The sequence below is a fragment of the Pongo pygmaeus genome, chromosome 5, assembly GCF_028885625.2.
Source record: "Pongo pygmaeus isolate AG05252 chromosome 5, NHGRI_mPonPyg2-v2.0_pri, whole genome shotgun sequence".
Classification (NCBI taxonomy): Eukaryota; Metazoa; Chordata; class Mammalia; order Primates; family Hominidae; genus Pongo; species Pongo pygmaeus.
This window is the reverse complement of record NC_072378.2, coordinates 111,668,385-111,680,473: the sequence shown is the minus strand read 5'-3', so window position 1 is coordinate 111,680,473 and position 12,089 is coordinate 111,668,385. Positions and strand designations below refer to the sequence as shown.

The 12,089-nt window shown below is 44.5% G+C and overlaps 1 protein-coding gene across 6 annotated transcripts in view; it reads left to right on the top strand.

Annotated features, from left to right (window-relative positions):
• The window catches only part of FYN (FYN proto-oncogene, Src family tyrosine kinase), a 217,372-nt gene that overhangs the window by 182,513 nt on the left and 22,770 nt on the right, over positions 1 to 12,089 (top strand). For all 6 annotated transcript variants that reach the window (XM_054491040.2, XM_054491039.2, XM_054491036.2 and 3 more), the window contains 2 exons: positions 1,415 to 1,491; positions 1,589 to 1,742. In XM_054491040.2, coding sequence (XP_054347015.1) covers positions 1,415 to 1,491; positions 1,589 to 1,742 — 231 coding nt within the window. The remainder of the gene's footprint in view (positions 1 to 1,414; positions 1,492 to 1,588; positions 1,743 to 12,089) is intronic.

The window sequence follows — 12,089 nt, the reverse complement described above, 5'->3', positions numbered from 1 at the left end:
TTTAAAACAGATTAACTTGAGTTTACCCCGCCCCAAATCCTTGTGAAATGCCAAATACCTTTTACATGTTATGTGTGTCAGAAATTCAAGCTCCTCTCCATAATTAAAACATTCATTTTTAATATCGGGGTGGTACAGAGGGTTATGATAGTTTGCTGTTATTTTGAACGTAGTAGCTTTTGTTACATTTCCTTTTTGCAGGGCTAAACAATTAATATCAGACACTGGTCTCTAAGCTAAGTTTAGTCTCCATCATTTCAACATCTTTTTTTTTTCCAGCTCTCTTCTTAAACGTCAGACGATGAAATTACATGCTTCCAGAGACCACATTTATTCTCACATTCTCTCCCCCACAACCCCTCTGTCTTTCTAATCAAACCAGCATTGTTAGGGATAAAGCCAGAGATCATTTTGTTTTGGAAAAATAGATGAACCAAACAAGAAACAGCCTTTAAAGGCAATACATTGTATATCAGAGAATACCAGTGTAATTTTTCTTTTCCATGTACTTTCTTTTAAAATTTAATGGGAATTTTTTTTCTGGCAAACTGTTTGTCCTTTGTATCCAGGGTTATTTTGTAAATAACTTTGTGATTAAAGCATAAAATATCACTGATGACCATCGTAAGCCTCCAGCTTCTGCAAATGATTATCCCTGCTTTGGTGTTAGTTCTAAGCCTCCTTAGGCTGTGTTATAATAGTGGCTCTGAAGCTTCCAAAGTTTTGTTTCAGATGTCTGATTTAAGGCTTGGCTGGCTATGATCTAATTAAGGGGAACCATCTGCCCCACCCATATTCTTCAGATTGTCTTTTCTTGATTCAAAATCTGTAAATAAGCTAAGCTAGTGAGTCTCAAACTTTACCTTGTATTATTAGAATCACCTATAGGCCTTCTTAAAACCCAAGTTTCTGGACCCAACCTTCAAAGTTTCTGATTTACTCGATCTGGGATGGGACCTGAGAATTTGCATATCTAACAAGTTCACTTGTGTTATTGTAGCTACTGGTCCCAAGACCACAGTTTTGGACCACTCAGCTGGGCTGTATTTTCCCCACATCAATTCTTTGTGCAGGGGTGATTGGGGAATGGGATTGAAGAGGTGCAGTTCTTCATAGGTTCCTCTTTATGATATACAGGGAGATTGAGTCCCATTTCTTCTAGTTTTATCAAATATATGTTGTTATTCCTAGAAATGGAATTAATGCTGTTTGTTTTTAAAAGGTAGAGCTGTTACTTCTCCATGCCTATACTTTTTTCTACCGTGCTTTTTTATATAAACCTTTTTGTCCCCCCATGTGGATGGCATTATTCCATATGACTACCTTATTACTTTTAATAAGAAAACCAAATACAGCTCTCCATTGGGAATTATCTTTCAAAGTAAATTGAAATGATTTTATGTTTTGTTCATAGGAAGTTTACTGGATTTCTTAAAAGATGGAGAAGGAAGAGCTCTGAAATTACCAAATCTTGTGGACATGGCAGCACAGGTAGGCCCTGCAGGGTAACTTGATGTGCCATAGATTTAATGACGTGTAAGTACATTGGGTCGTGGTGTAACATGTCCTGTTCCCTGGGTTTCCACAGGTGGCTGCAGGAATGGCTTACATCGAGCGCATGAATTATATCCATAGAGATCTGCGATCAGCAAACATTCTAGTGGGGAATGGACTCATATGCAAGATTGCTGACTTTGGATTGGCCCGATTGATCGAAGACAATGAGTACACAGCAAGACAAGGTGGGCACTTGAATGACAATGGCTCGTGATCACAGCTGTGAGAACAGTCGCTTACTGCACGGCCCTTCCTTCCTCCTTCCCTTCCCTTCCTTCAGAAAATACTTGAAATGTCATTCTTCAGCTTGGTTTGGACTCCTTGATCTGGCAGGAATTTGACAGCTCTGCAGGTGGGAGACTGTTGTGGGCCCAGTGGAGGGATGAGATATTGGTTTTTGGTAGGTGGATGGGTACTGGTATTTGCTGCTGTGGTCCTCTTGGCTCATGCTGGTCTCCTCACAGCATCCCGGCCTAGGATACTCTGTTTTTGGAGAAAGAAGGCTGGGGAAAGCCAAGGGATTGTCAAGTTTTAGTTTGTCATTCAATCAGTCTGTGTCCCAGCAGAAAGCAGAAGGCACGTTCAAATTAGAGAAGTTAAGAAATGAGTTTTTTACAAAGGTACAGGCAGGGTTTAAGAAAGCCAACAGGGCATAGTGCAGTGTCTCGGAGCTTGTAACAGCAACAGAACCAGGGCCTCAAAGGCAAAGGGGCAGAGAAGTGGGCCCGAGAAGTCAGAATGGGCCACTGCACAGAGAGGGCCTCCTCAGTAAAGAGAGACGGCAGGGATGGATCTGGGGATTCGCACCCAACCCCACTCTTTAGCCCACTTCCGGGTCTTCTGCCAGACCCAACCAGAAGTAGAGGTCACAGGAACTCAGCGATGAATCCTTACGGGTCCAAAGCAGGGAGAGGGAGAGTGGAGAGAGGACTTAGACTACAGATGGTAACAGCATAGTTACTCGAAAATCTCTACCTCCTTTCATCATCCCCGCCATCCCACCCTCTGCAAAAATGTATAGAAATTAGCCTTTAAGTAAAATATATCCCAACTCAGCAGCCATTCCAGTGGGGCAGCTTTTCAGGTGCTATTAGAGCACCAGATAGTAGAAACGAGTTTTTAGGAATATTTTCCTTCTTCCCAGATACTGACAAAGTGGTCACCAGGTAAAAGTGTGGGATTAAGTATGTGGTTTGCAATCGAGTATAGGCTCCTCATGTAGAATATAATGTTTATAGCTGGGGCAAGGGAGAACTTTCATTGTTGGTGTTTCTAACCAAAGCCTAGTCATCCCAAGCAAAGCCGAGCAGTGACTGGAATGTATTACAGGGTGGTGCTTTCTACTGCATTTCATAATGGCCAGCTCTGGAGTCCTTTTCTTTCTCTTTTTCCTTCTCCTTCTCTTGCCCCTGTTCCTCCTCCTCTTGATTCTTTCATTTCATGCCAATTATCCTCTCCCTTCATTTGACTCTGAGAATGGAAGCATTCTTAGCAGTCTCAAGTGATGAGGAAAAATGTTAAACTAAGACCCTGGCTGCTACCGATACTGTCCAAATGCTGAATTACATGTCGGTCAGACAGCTCAGCTATTTGAATTTCCCCAACACGTGGCAGTTCTTGTCCTGGAGCCAAATGCCCACACAGCAAGCATGCCCGTGCGTTATACACACGCATACACCCCCGATGCTGGGCCAGATGGCGTGCTGTATCTCTAATCAAAGGCGCACTGCAGCTTTGATTGGCACTGGCCGTCCAGAGAGGAATGTGCATGCGATTTTGAGGCAAGGTGAGCTGAGAGGACCTGAGTGCCAGTGGATCTGAGACTTACCCTGAATGAGGGACTTTATCCTGAGGCAAGTCTGTCAGATCCCAGCTCCTCAGACTCGGAAGGAGAGTGGGTGACGGTTGTGAGACATGAATATTTGATTAAGGAAAGGGATAGAATAGAGCCATGTGCTCACCCTTCTGTGTGTGAGTTGAGTTTTTCCCCTTTTCCTGGACTTTGAACTCTACAGGGTTTGTGGTTAACGCTCATGAACCATGGGTAAATGAAAAGGTTGCCAGGCCAGGAGCCAGAGGACGCTGGCAGGGTGCTGTTAATAGGGCCTGGGGGTTTAGTCCACGCCTTACTCACTGGAGTGAGGCTCCTCAGGCTGTGGCCCTAGGTGATTGGCACCCTCGCTGGTTCCCCTCCCATCAGGCTGCTGCCCTGAGCGGGTCCCAGGCTGCTGCCCTCAGCCTGGCCCCCAGCCGTTCCTCTGCATTAGCTGTCCTGATTGCCCTTCTGCTGGCTGCCCAGCTCCACCATCACGTCCCCAGGTGCCATCAGAGCCCCTTTCAAAAGGCCGACCTTGTTCTTGTAGCCTTTGTACTGCGTTTCCTTACTTAATTTCCAAATCGAGGGTCCCATCCTTCCTTCTTCAAACATTTTTCTTCTTTCCTCCCTTTCCCAAACACCTTCAAATCCATGCCAAACACTAGAAAGAGAGAATTAAGAAGTAAGTGAACTGGAGAACTGAACTGGGGGGGAAGAAACGAAGCTTGGCAAGGCGGGTCCCAGGATGTCCCAGGAGAATAAAAGACATGCTGTCCCGCAGCAGAGGGGTAGGGAGTGGCAGAGCCATTTATAAAATACCTTCCAAGTGCCAGGCCTGAGGGGAAATGTGAGGACCAGGCAGGGAAACAATAGGAATAGACTCAGAGGGGTTAAGTAACTTGTACAAAGTCACACAGCTAGGAAAATAGCAGAGCCAGGATTTGAATCCAGATCTGGCTCACCCTGTTGCATCTACCATCCTAAGCTATCCTGACCACGTCTCATCAAGTCAGTGATTAAAAGCACAGAAAATAAAGATAGAGAGGATTAGTCATACATCCCTTTTCCCCTTATTTTATGGGACTGTTTGTAAGCAACACCTTCTGGTGTGCCTGTGTGAGGGAGTTGGAGAGACCTTCCTTTTCCAGCACTGGGACAACCCAGCTGTTTATAAAATTCCTCCCGAGGGCCTGCCCTGCCCCGGCCGCTTTACGAGGCAGAAAGGGCCTGGTGTGTGTCTGCTGGTGTACTCTGCAGATGGCATGTGTGCTGCGTGCTGAAGTTTCTGCCGGGAATTAATCAGCTCCTCCAGACAGCTGGTCCGCGTGCCTAATAATATTTGCAAGTCGGGTTTTATGTTACCCACAGGCCACAGCCATACTGCATCTTGATTATGGGAATGCAGGCGGCATTCGGAAACATGCACCAAACACAGATATTTTAGGACCATGAATGACAATTGTTTTCAAAACAGTTATGAGTTTCCCATCTCAGCGTGCACTGAAATATCTGTCACCCCTTGGGCAGATGAGGTGGCATTGCATAGGGCACAAGCAGAATTGGAGTGTGGAGCTGGGTTCCACAGTCCTTCCTGTGCTCCTTACTTCGCACCACCCCAGTTACCCAGGACTGAGCAGCAGCCCATGTCAGGGAGGAGGTCAAGGCCAGGCCCTGAGCCTGTGAGGATGGTCTTCCACTGACAGCACTCTAGAAGCAACTAGAAATTTGGGGCTATTGCTTATTCTCTATTCCCTGGACATCTCACTCAATTACAGCAGATAGTTCGTCTTTAGTTATAAACACTTTGCTAAATTCTGCCCAATCAGAGTCTCTAAATAATGCCAACATCAGTTATTTGAGTGCCTTATCTGTGAAAGGACTTTACTAGGAGCTACTGATATCAAGAAGCCTAAGACTGCACGACAGTCAGCAAGCATGAGGAGGAACACGTGGGGGATTGTTGAAGTCAGATGGAACTGGTTTTGAAATCCAGCTCTACCACCTGACGATCTGGGGCCTTAGGCAAGTTATTTAACTTTTGCATACCTCAGTTTACTCATCTGTGAAATGGAAAGACATTTTGTCTGCTGTATGCATTTTTGCAAAGATTAAGTGAAACAATGCATGTAAAGTGCTTAACAGGGTACCCAGCACATAGTGATAAATGTTGCTTGTTGCTATTGGTATATCTGGTACAATACTAAGTTCTTGGGGAATAAACAAATGAGTGAATGGATTGTAGATACATGGAAAGTCTCAAACACTATTCAGGAAAGGGAGAGAAGAATTAAAGATAATTCCCAAGTAGTCAAATGCAGGTGATTGTGAGAATGGCATTACCAATAACAGAAATGAGTACTTGGGAAGATCTTACTTTCAGAGAAAGAGGATGCATCTGGGTTTGGATCTGTTGAGCTTGAGATGGTTGTCTTGGTCCTCCAAGCCCAGAGAGATGAGTCAGGGTGCCCTCACTGGGTCTCACTGCCACAGCTGGGCCCTCAGCCTTCCAGCCCTCCCCTGAGTTCTGGTCACAGCTACCTCCCTACCCCACCACTGCACCTTCTTCCCAGAATCATTCCAGAACTCACCACAGGCACCACAAGGATCTACTGTCCATCTTCTTGTCCATACCACACCTGTCTCCTCTGACCCCTGACATAGGCAATGTCACAAGCCTTGCTTCTGGAAATTCACAGCCCCTTCAGCCCTCACTTCCTTCAGAGATCACACAAGCAGGAGAAAAGCAGTGGGAAAATCCTCTGCAGACTCTAGTTTTTTCTTCATGATCTTTCAGTGCCGACTAATGTTGATTTAAACCTAACAAGTTCAGACAGACGTGGCTGTGTGTAAGCATAACTTCCTTTTGTGGATACCTTTTTATTCTTTATTGAGCTATAACACACATACAGTAAAGTGAACAAATCTGAATTGTGCAGCCTGATGAATTTTTACGTACATATATGCCCCTGAATCCACCCCGAAGATAAAGATACAGAATACTTCCAGCACCCCAGAAGACCACTTATTCTCACTCCCAGTCAGTAACCACCCCCACAAATAGCCTTTTTTTCCCCTTTTCACCGTAGATTGGTAAGTTTTGCCTGTAAATGAACATCACAGACATGAATCCTGTAGTATTACTCTTGTGTCTGGCTTCTTTCCCATTATGTCTGTGAGATTCTTCCATATTTCTGCATGGAACAGTAGTTCTTTTCATGGCTGAGTAGTATTCCGCTGTACAAATATATCACAGAGCCTCCATTCTACTGTTCCTGAACATTTGGGGTTATTTCCAAATTGGGGCCATTATAAATACGGCTGCTGTGATGATGCACACATGCCCTCGTCGCTCTGGGCTACGTTCTCCAGTGGAATTGGTAATTACGGGGCAAACCTAGGTTAGCAATTGCAGTTACTGCCTAACAGATTTTGTGGACATATTTTTAAAAAGGAGAATACACACTTACTGTGTCATTTGCCAGTATTGTACTTCCCTCTAAGCTGCTAGTGAGGTGAGGCAGCCTAGTGAGACTGAGGAGCCAGGGGTTGGATGTTAGGGTCCCTGGCTTTGAATCAGCTCTGTCACTTAAAAGCTTAGTGTCCGCAGGCCAGTTACTTAAGCTCTTTGAGCCTCATTTTTATCATCTGTAAAATGGTGATAATAAAAATGATCACCTCACATCATTAGTGTGAAACTTACATGGGCTATCTATAAAAGTTATTTGAGAGTTGTGAAATGTAAAAATCATCCTTATAACCTCAACTTTTTGTATTTGACATACATTTTCCTTGAAAACAGTCTAAAAACTTTTAAAGAGAATCACTATTAGTAATCAATAGAGAAAAAAATCAATCTTTCAAGAAAAAAATACTGTCTCCCTATTTTATAGCCTGGGCCAGTCAATGGATCTGGGCAGTCACCACTTTGATATAACTGCGTGCTCCAAGGGCCCCTCCACCCCGGACACAGCTGGGAGTCACGCATCCACTGTCCTCGTCTCCGGCCAACTTGCTAGTTTTCTCATATTTGCATTCTCTGTTGAGAACTATCCCTGCCTCTGCGCTGCCTCTCTTGTTTTTAATCTTGTGAAGTCTGAATATCAGATGGGCCTTCTCATCATTTTCACTGAGGCATGTGCATACACACATCAACACGAGCACACATGAGCACACACACGCTGCATGAGCACGGCTGGAGCAGTTCTCCTGAGTATGTGTGGAGTCGGTCTTACTGCTTCTCTATAGAAGTGATTTAGTTTAAAGACTAGCAGCGGGCCCTTGTAGACACAGAGCACATAGTAGTATTTAATAAATATTTGTTTACAGCAATGGAAATAACCAAGGTCACCAACCCCCCCCCACACTCTTGTGAGACATGCTTTCCTGCTGTCTCTCAGCAATGTGCGTGGCTCTCTCTGGGAATCAAATGCTATTGTGGCTGCAGGAACCTCCAGAAAGGGTTGTTTGTTGCATTGATATTCCTTGCACACTCCAAGATTGTCTTTGGAGTGACGGGAAGCACAAGAGCTTTGGAGCTAGATAAGCCTGTGTTCACATCCTGACGCCGTATTCCTAGAGCATAAGCTCTGGCCCCTCTGAGCCTCACGTTTCTCATCATAAAATAGGATTGGTTACCTTTAAGGTGGTTGTAAGAATTCAAGAAGACAATTAGTAGAAGTTGTTGGTATTATTCACTTCTTCCAGCTCCTCCCCACAACACTTTGGTGTTTTTTTGTTCTGTTTTATTTTTTTATTTTTTATTTTATTTTTTTTTTTTTGGCTATCTTGACCTCTTTTCTTCTTCCCGCATACACCTTAGTCCCCTTCCAAACATGGCAGGGCCTGGACTGGTTAAGAGCATGACCCATGAGATCAAAGTGTCTTGGTATAAATCCTAGCATTGCTGCTAATTCACTGTGAGACCTTGAACAAGTTGCTTAACCTCTCTGAGCTTTTATTTCTTCCTCTTAAAATAGGGATAATAATGGTTATCTGTATCATAGAATTGTTGTATGGCTTCCCTGCGAATAACCATAAAGCAGTTTGGCACAAAGCCAACACTGAGCTGATAGTGGTAGTTGGCAGTAGTAGTAATAGTAATATTATTATAGTATTATTGATCCAATGGATGCCAAAGCTGTGTTTCTCTCTCTCTCTCTCACTCTGACACACACATACACACACACACACACACACACACACATACACCCCACTTTGGGTTTTCCTGATCGCTCCCATCAGGGCTCCTTCCACATGGAGGCTCTGCCTCTATCATCCTTTCTCCTGATTTGAATCCTCATGAAGGACAGGAACTGGGGTTGCTCTATGGTTTTGGTTGGTTTGTTTTTTAAGTTCAAAATTAATGAAACAGATGTCAAGGAAACATAATCTTTGGATCTTTGGACTGTAAATAAAAATAGGAACATTCGGGTCTTTGTATTAAGACTGCTGTAAGTTTAGGCTTATGTATTAAATAGAAGAAGAAAAATGTGTCTGTTCAAATGCTCCCAGTATTGAGGGTTTAAGTTGAATAGATTATTGTCTGGAGGAAAATTCAAGTATAAATTAGACTACGAAGAATTACTGATTGTTGCAGTTTTCATGTTAATTATTTCATGTTAAAAAATTGTTACCGCATAAATTAACACATTCTTTCATAGAAAACATATTTTAGAAAGATTTGTTACTTTAATAACTCTTTGTGTATTAGAAATCCCAGATGCCTGTACTAATTAAATATAATCAGATTTTAGATTCAAAAAGCACAGTAGCCATTTAACACAAACAAGCAGGCAGCTAGGTTGACAAACACACTCAGGAAGAAGTGGATCCCTGTTTCTTTCGAATTTTGAATTTCACAATCCAGAACTGTGAATTCAATTCCTGTCCTTCCTTTGTATTACAACGACTGGGGATTATTAGACTCCGAGCGCTAGCTTTCCAGCTCAAGGGCTCCTGCAGAATTATTAATCAGCCGCTTCTGAGGCCCCTGTAATCCGGTGGCAGATCAAGGCTGATCTCGCCATGAGATGCCCTCCCTCTGCCCCCGTCAGCACATGAATTTCTTGTTCTCTGTAAACAACCACATTGCCATTCCCACACAGTGTGCTGTGACCTGAACAGCAAATATCAGGAGAGGGAAAGGGAAGAAAAAAAAAAACCTTTTTAATTACTGAATTTAATCTAATTCTTCCCATGCTAGAGAAGCAAACCATCCTTTGATGAAAAGCAAACCCTTTAAAATGCAAGCCATTGTCTTAAGCACCGACTAGTGTGTTCCCAACTCAGTGGTGCCGCCATAAAATGACCAGCCAACCCCCGACTCCCCAGCCCACATTGAGAGTCTATCATCCTGAGGGCTGTCTAGGGAGAGACCCCAGGGGACTTGCCCGACAGAATGCCCTGCCCTCCGAGGTCAGACACGGCTTTCCCGCTGAGCTGAGTCGCATGCCTGAACCATGCTGCTTGTAATCAAGCTTCCTGGATCTGAGTTTGGTACACTTCAGTCACTAAGCAGAAAAGCTCCTTCATTTGTATTCTGTCGCTTCAAGCTCTGAGCTTCCACCTCGTTTCTGGGAGGGACTGCTTTGTTTATCTGCTGAGCCACTGTGGAGCTTCGGGGCCCAGATTAATAGTTAGGGGGAGCAGGTCAAATTGGCAGGGAAATGGAGATGAATTGTAGAGTGCATCCATTTTCCTCCAGGAAAGGGTGTGTTGAAAGCCAAAGATTAAAATTAAAAGAAATGGGACTCTAAATCACCCTTTCCTACTACAGTCTCTCTTTAAAGATTAAAACTGTTTCAGGTCGGAGATGGGACCAATTTCTTTCACTCCCACCCTCGGGCAGCTCTGACTCTGCCCAGAGGTTACAAATGGATTGGAGGTAAGCAGTGGTCACCGCAAGCCCAGCTTCTTTGCACACCTTTCCCCTTTATCTGTGCTGGTCAGTCCCATTTTGTATTCTGTGTGAGCGTCTCTTTCTCCTTTGTGCTGTTTTGGGCAGAGCCTTTTGGTGGTTGTTTATGAATGGTCAAGAGCAAGTCCTCAGTCTGTGCAGCCCACGTTTCTTGGTAATCATCAAGAAGGAAGCAGATGGTCACCCTCTGTGATTTTAAAGTGTGTAAATAGGAACTGCAGACTGCATCAAACATCAAAAATGTCAGTTGGCTTCCTTGTCTTGCCTTGCTGGCAAAAGGAACTCCTGCATTTGCATCATCTGGATAATCACGGACACGCAGTACATTTGTAAACTGCCCCAAGTTCCGAAGCCTCTTTCTTACAGCCACAGGAGGGGGCTCAGTGGCATTGCTCTGCCATCCCCAGGGTGGCTCCCCCGTTGGCACAGACACTGTACCAGATTGAAAAGGGGAGCGCTTTGAAAAAGCCACCCCAAAGTGATGTTTGTCTTCTGTATATCCTATTATCCTTTGATACGTTCTGAGCTCCCAGTCAAACCCCGTGACCTCCAACTGTTCTCACACAGTATCCCCAAACCCAGTGCTGCCCGTGCAGCCCAGCTCACCATGTGGCATGAAGTCAGACTGACACGGGCCCTCTGCCCCTTCTGGGGGTGGCTGGATTCTTGGCATCATTTCTGTGTTGAGCTACATCCCACACATCCGTTGATCACTCAGGTGAGTTCCTCTCACCACCCTGGGCAGCGGTGTGCAGATGGTTACAAAGCCCTTGTCTTTTGTTCTGGATTGAAAGTCCACAAACATAGCGTTTATGCTGTTGAAGCTGTGAATCAGAATGTTTTGTTTTCTCTTTACAGAGGTAATCAAGTTACAGAATTTTTATTCTGATATTGCTTCCTTTCTGGCTCTTAGAAAACTGGAAGGATAATTGGAATTATTCAGAGCCTCAGTATTCTAGAACAGCAAGCAGGGCTCCTTTTTTCTTCAGTCCCACCCAAGATAACCACTTAAATAAGCCTCCATAACACAGTCTGTACTCCAAGGAAAGTCCCTTTGATCGTTCTCAGATTTCCTTCTTAGAAGGAACAAATACCCGCACTTTCAGGAGATGCCCATTAATGTTATCCTCTACTTTTGCGTTGCCCCCATGAGTTACCCTGGGTTTGTCATTGGTCACCGTTGCAAGGAGGGTGATGGAGAAAGACAAGCAGCCCAGAGTTTCCTCCCTTCACTTCCTGGCTCCTCTAGGGATATTTGGAAGAAATGTCACAGTTTACCTTTTGGTAGCCTGCATGTCTGGATCGAATGCCCTTCCACAATGTATCCTGCCTATCCTTCCCCGACTGCAAAACCCCAGGATTAATGCCTAGAGTCCAGCCTTACCCCTGCATTCTCCCTGGTAGTTGAGTCTACTCCCCTGTGTCCTCTAGTTGTCCTGGGTTCGATTTTTAATACCCTCTGATGGACCTTCTGTCTCTTCTCTGTCCAGTCTTGAACTCTGGGCTCTCTTGGAACTTTGCTCACCCCTCTCAGCCTGAATATTCCTTCCATGGATTCCACTCAATGAGACTTTGGATCTGTGCCTACTTAATCAACCTTATCTTTGCAGTATGTTCAGGCCCACCTTCCACTCCTTGGTTCTCGTCCTCCTTGGCCTAACTTGTCCCTTCTCCACTCGCATCCCCAGTGGGACAGCATTCCTCCTTCCTCCCAACCTCCCTCCTTCTCAAACTTCTTGCTCAACATTATGAAATTTCAGATGGAATATAATCTTAACCCATTGTAACATTTACTTTTCA